Genomic DNA, 6,532 nt, shown 5'->3' with positions numbered 1-6,532 from the left:
GTTCAGAAACATCCAAGTACAGCGGAGAGAAACTGAGAATGTACCCAGTGCCAGAGGCTGGCTTGTTAGCTACTGAGACAACCCCAGTGCCCTTCCTATCGCTGCTCACCATTTTTCAAATATGTAATCCTTTGCCTCTCACACACTCTCCCTTGCTCCTACCCTCCCCATCTCTGCCTACAAGCTCATAGGATAAGGATGTAATAGGGAATGCACATCAGCCTCTTGTGGTATAGCAGAGGTTTTACGTTTTCTACTCTAGTCCTCTTAGTAAGTAAACACATGATAAGGAGCAAAACACAGTAATAGTGGTTGCAACAAAACAATAGGCTCGCAACTACACACAGTGAGAAAAGGCTGAGCTGTTTCCACCTCCTCCATTTGCTGTCTCCTACCACCCATCTTGAAGGAGTGTTTTGTTTGTTCTTGGGGGATACACCCATCTTAGTGGTCTTCAGGGTAGATGCCCTTCACTCTTTACCCAAAACACTAAAATTTTGGCTGTATTTACCCAAAATAAATGTTATTAGTCAAGACCCCCAGAAGGCAAATGCAAGGTGCAATTGTTTAGAACCAGGCTCATCCACCACAGAAATGGATACAATCCTCTTTTATGTTAGCCTGCAGATCACAAGCCATCTCTGTAAAAAGCCCTCTGTCTCCTCACTTTGGCAGTGTTCCTTGTCCCTCTACACCAAAGCTGTATTCATAACGATGTGTGGTCACTGTAAAAACAATGCCAGAATTTTTCAAATAAACCATCAGTTACAGCTACAGTATCTGATTCTGATGCTCCTGCTCAGGTTGTACAATGCTCTGCCCTACAAGTCGCCCCACTGAAGACTCTACTCAAATACACTTGATCATGGTGACAGAATGCAGTCACCAGTCATGAATTCTCTTTTCAGTTCATGTTCTTTCAGAAGAATGACTGTGGCAATCCATGCATAATAATCACATCACTATAACAATGATGGTGATGAGTGAGAAGAATATTGATTCTGTAAACCAGCAGACTTTAGGGAAACTTGCATTTCAGTAGTAATTCCAGTCTCAACTTTATAACTCAGGACCATAATGTATTTTTTATATTTACCTTTTGAGACGAGCCCTTGGGTGATGAGCATGCTCCCAAGAGACAAAGGAAGAGCTGTAAAAATAAAATGATTAGAGTATCTGGTGTCAGCCAAAATCTGTCACCTATTTGTTAAATACATTACTCTTTTATATGTTAAATGTTTTAGATGTTTATGATGTTAAATACATTACTCATCTTCTAAACATTAACTTTGTGTACTGTCCTAATCACCTATTACATCTGCTCATTCAGCTTACTGTCTCTCAAAAGCAAGGATGTGTTTTCACACAGTGCCAGGCATCAGGCATGCTGTAGCATCTGGAACTAATGCATGATATTTATTTACTAAATAATTGCTTGTATCATCTGAATATCTCCTCTCCATACTGCAATACTAGTAATGATAGCCACTCTGATTAAGTGCTGAAACCCTTTTCAATATTATCCTTCCAGAAAATGTGTAATTTAGAAACCAATTGACATGGTGGGTTTAAAAATGTCCCGGTTTGAGTTAGAACAGAACTAATTCTGTTCAGTGATTTCACTTCCCATCTCAGTCTCCCCTCAGTGACTGCACTGTCTGAAGTTAACGGCATACTTTTGCAGACAATGTCTGCTTTCATGTTTACAGTCACTACCAGGGGCTGGGGTGCAGAAAGGCTCTTGCTGAGACTTGCTCCTGTGCAGACCAAGGTCACTGCTAAATCCTGTGTCCCATGGTGGGGGTGCAGTGAGTGAGAGGCTGCCCCTGCAGGGAGGAGTGGACAGGAGAGGTGACCCTAAACTGACCAACAAGGTGTTCCATTCCATAGACATCATATTTGCTATAAAGCTGAGGGACGGCAAGAGTTAAACCCTCTTCTTCAACGGACGACATCTGAGGAGAACTCTGTCCATTCTGCCTTTGATGCCAATCTGTGCATTCCTGAATCCAGTTCCAGAATCCAGCTCCTGCATCCCGTTCCTATCTGCCGCTGAACACTGGGACATCCCCAGTGCCTGCCCACAGCATCAGTGGTGACGGTGAGGTAATTGCCATGGGGGTGGGGGTCATGTTGGGTTCGATATTAGTTTTGTATATATTTGTATATATTTCATATTATTATTGTTATTATTTTCATTAAAGCAGTTTTAGTTTTCTTTTCCAATCCTAAGTCTCTCTCCCTTATTCCCTTTCTCGTCCCCTTTGGGAAGGGAGAGGGGTTAATAAAGAGCATCGGTCATTCATCTAGTAGTCAGCCCAGCCCTAACCCTTGACAGAAAGGTACTAGAACACTGAGTAATAAATCTTTTAGATGACCTAACACCTAAAGAATTTCGCAAACCCAAGACACGTAGCCATGCCTGCCTTTCATTCAAGGACAAAAATAAGTATGTAATGAAGTAAAACATTCCTGTTGTTTTAATAATGGCCTTCAAGAATAGAACCAACTCCATGATCGTTAAAGTTCATATTAAACAACACTTTAATTCAACCACCTTTACATACAACGATTACGCAAATGATTCAATCAACCCTATAATAACATACTGCTCAACTTAAAAAGGTGACAGCATTAACCCACAATTCCAGCAAAACCCAATGTATTTCAATAAATGGCATGGCATTTTGCAGCCAATTTGCCTAAGTACATCAAGAAGACATTCTCAGTGTGATAAGAACAAGTTTGGGTCACTCACCTCTGTACCAGAAACTTTCCTTTCTGCATTCTGCAACGATCCTTGCAATTTCTCCATCATTGTGAGTTTGCGAGGTGGGACAATAAAACATTGGCTGAAAGGATAAACCTGGGTTAGTTTATTTCATTTAATCTCACAGGAAGAAAAATATAAATCAGTTAGAGAAGACAAATTATTTAAAAAACAAATAAAATACAAAGACCAACCAAACAAGCCAAATCTTGTTCTGTTGTTAGCAGTGTCACTAAATACTTGATACCCCAACACAGAAACAGACAGAACTACACAGGTTTTAAGTTAAAACCACGCATCCTGTTGGTCTGCATGTTCCTAAAATAGCTCAGCTGCTGCTTACCCCAGAAGTATATTGCTTTATTTCTGTTAGCCATTTCATTCTCAAGAGCTACATCATCTCTCCGGGAAAAAAAGGACAGGACATAAAGGCATAGTGGTAGCTTCTAAAAATGAAGTCCTGCCCCATACATAAATCAACTTAAATTCAGGAAGAGCAGATTTTGCAAGTATTCAAAAAAGCGTCAACATAAACTCTGCCGAATTCCCCTAACCAGCCTAACTTTCATTCTCAGCAGTTTAAAGACGTTTACATTAACTGAACTCAGCCACACAGGATTCACTGTCATAACAATTAGCTTGCAACAGGCTTCTTTTAGGCTAACAGTAGCTCTTTTTTTTCCCATTTTGATCGCGAGAAAAAAGTGACAGTATTCTTTCCTGCATTCTACTAGGGTATTGACATGTAGATATAAGATAATTTTTCTTCCTTTAAGAGGTGACTGGACATCCAAAATATGCAGGAGTACTAGTTTTGGCTGGGAGAGAGTTTGTTTTCTCCTTAGTAGCTGGTATGGTGTTGTGTTTTGGACTGGTGATCAAACCACTGTTGATAATACAGGGATGTCTTAGTTATTGCTGAGCAGTGCTTACAGAGAGTCGAGCCCTTTTCTGTTTATCACACTGCCCCACTGGTGTGCAGGCTGGGTAGAATTTGGTACAGGACACAGCCGGGGTAGCTGACCCCAGCTGACCAAAGAAATACCCTATACCATATGACATTGTGCTCAGCAATAAAAGCTTGGGGAAAGAAGTCGTCATCATTAAGTTAAAATTAATTGCAATTTTAGCATTTTGATGTAAAAGCACAACATCTACAAACATGCTTATTCTTGAAAGCAAAACCAGACTTCGTAGAACAAGTAGTGCTTTGGGGAAAAGAGCATATTGATCTATTACAGGATTCTATCTCATTTTATGCCCGACTGACCCATGACTTTGTAACCATAATAATGAGACGCATTTATTGGCTGCAGCCACACATTTTTAGCTAATTAATATCTTAGTCCTCTTCAAGCACTGGTCCCACTTAGTTAATGGTGGTGCTGCCTGGGTAAATTGTAGAGAACTGACTCTACTCCAGACACTAGGGAAACACTCCAAATTGGTTTCACAGCAAGGTCACAGTAAACACAATAAAATCCAAACAGGCCGAGTGAAAGATAAGGAAATGAGTATCAGGGCCCTAAGTGCACCAGCATGCATTGCAACATTTTTGTCCCCATACACACTCTGCCAAGAGTTTAGTTGCTTGGGCTCAAAGTCAGCTCTAATACTGCACAGTCGTTTAACTCTGAATGAAATTGCTGTGAAAACAGCAAATCTGGGAGCAAGAAGCTTTGCCCATGGTCTCTGCCCCTCGACTCAGGAGTTGCATTTAAGCTCAGGCCTTCACCCTGTGTAAAATGTCTGTACCTGGCCTTTTACCATGATGACCCCTACCTTGCCTGGCTAACTTGACGTCTCGGCTTACTGTCAGACGTGCCTTATTCCTATGGACTTGCCTGACAGTCACTGGACTGACTGTTGGTTAACATCACTGGATCTGCTCTGCTCATATTTTTGGCTTACTGTGGGACTGTCCTCCTTGTCCCTGAGATCACAACTCCTGCTACCTTGCTGTCACTCATGGCTCCCAGGTCACCTTTCCTTGCAGATCAGAAGTGACTGGTTAGCAACAAGGTCATATCACATATAAATTCCTTGTGGTTAATTACATTCTTCTGGCATAAAATGGTAAAATTTGAACCCCTGTGGGTAGCTTATTGCTCCAGCAAAGGGGAATGGTCAGCGGTCATACAGCTGTAAAGAAGGTTCCTGTGCAGTACTGTTCCCTTCTGAATGCACACACACGCATATGCACACATGCACAACTTGATGGGGATAGGTCATACTAGATTAGTACTCAGACACTAGGGCTCTGCCAGTTCGTAACTAGTTTAACTAGCATAGTATAAACCAGAGCCCATTATCCTGAGACTCAAAAGCTCCTGGCTCTTTGAGTGTAGTGAATCAGGAAAAATAACACATAGTCCTTTCTTCTCTTCATTTATATCCTTAAGATAACAGACATATGTTTCTTTCTTCAATAAGTGACCAATGCAAAATCCCAGTTATTCACTAGCAATAGCATCAAAATAAAAGGGAGAAAACCCAGCTTACCCATCCAATTTGCTTTGGTGGAGACGCCTGACTTTCCTGTTGGGTTGTTTCAGAAGACATTGTCTCCTTCCCTGTACTGTGCTGTTGATCTTGGTCAGCAGAAATGGGTTTTATGCTTGTCCACCTCTCTCTCTGCTAGGTACAAAGGTAAAAAAAGACAAGGTATCATACTGATACTGTAAGTTCAGTGTTTACCTTGAAACAGTAATGACAAAGTTGAAAAGAGTGTATTTTTTTACAGCAGATAGCATCCAGTCACCTGATTATATACAATTACAGGACAATGTATCACTTATTAGCAATACCGGGTGGTGCGTAGCCTAATTCAAACAGGGAAGTTGGTAAGTACGATTAGATGCTGGATCACGATCCAGTACAGCACTCTCAATCATAAAGAAATGAGAACAAATATCAGCAAGTAATCCAAAACCTTTCTAATTTCTATTGTACAGAAGGTTAAAAATTTAGCTTCTTTAGTGTGTGTCCAGAATCACTGTACTGCTTCGATCCTCACTGCCATGATCTGAAGTTTTGATTCCACAGGACCCACAATGCAAGCCTATCACAAACCACAGCTACAGTTCCAACAAACACGATGTAGTGACAAACATGCTTTAAAAAAGAAAAAAATCTATGAAGAATAAGTAGATTCCAAAGAATTTTAGAGTTGCAGTCTTCCATGCCTGAGAACTGTATGGCTACGGAAAAGAAAGAAGGTAATCCCATTTATTCCTAGAGTAATCCACACATCTAAACTGTGATTTTTACCTAGCACTTTACTGCATGGTCTGGCACTTTATTTATCAACATACAGGGCAGCGCTGTGCTTTCAAAAAGTACTTTCTGAGAATGGTGGCACTGAGCAAGGCTATAGTGACTGTGAAGGACAGAGTTTAACAGGAAACATATGCGACAATTTAATAACCTGAATAGGTTTTGGCATTCATAATATTACTGTATAAACCACTTCCTGCACTTATTTGGGGGTCAGTTACACAGCTATAAAGTTCAATCAACGTCTGCTCCACACACACTGGATTTTCAGACCGCAATGCTTTTTTAGGTGATGGAATAGAAGCAACTTAACCTCCTCTCCCCTTGGTAAAAGGACTCATCTAAGATTGCATTCATACCAATCTGCACTTTGTTCTCAGCCACTCTCAAAAATGACGATGACCATTGTGTCTTTAAAAAATCTAAGTTTGAAAATCCATAGAATGTTGGGAAAGCGCCCAGCTCTTCATGTCTGCCTCACTCTGA

The 6,532-nt window shown here is 40.8% G+C and overlaps 1 protein-coding gene across 1 annotated transcript in view; it reads right to left on the bottom strand.

The window, feature by feature from the left end:
- OCIAD2 (OCIA domain containing 2) overlaps nt 1-5,332 on the bottom strand; it is an 8,898-nt gene extending 3,566 nt beyond the window's left edge. Inside the window, exons 1-3 of the mRNA XM_010138883.1 lie at nt 5,273-5,332; nt 2,759-2,852; nt 1,097-1,150 (exon numbers count right to left, since the gene is read on the bottom strand). Of these exons, the coding sequence (XP_010137185.1) occupies nt 1,097-1,150; nt 2,759-2,852; nt 5,273-5,332 (208 nt within the window). The remainder of the gene's footprint in view (nt 1-1,096; nt 1,151-2,758; nt 2,853-5,272) is intronic.
- Between the last annotated feature and the right edge of the window lie 1,200 nt (nt 5,333-6,532).

Source organism: Buceros rhinoceros, unplaced genomic scaffold (genome assembly GCF_000710305.1).
Source record: "Buceros rhinoceros silvestris isolate BGI_N320 unplaced genomic scaffold, ASM71030v1 scaffold11876, whole genome shotgun sequence".
Lineage (NCBI taxonomy): Eukaryota > Metazoa > Chordata > Aves > Bucerotiformes > Bucerotidae > Buceros > Buceros rhinoceros.
Note: the sequence above shows the minus strand (reverse complement) of the source record. Positions and strands in the feature narration are given on the sequence as shown.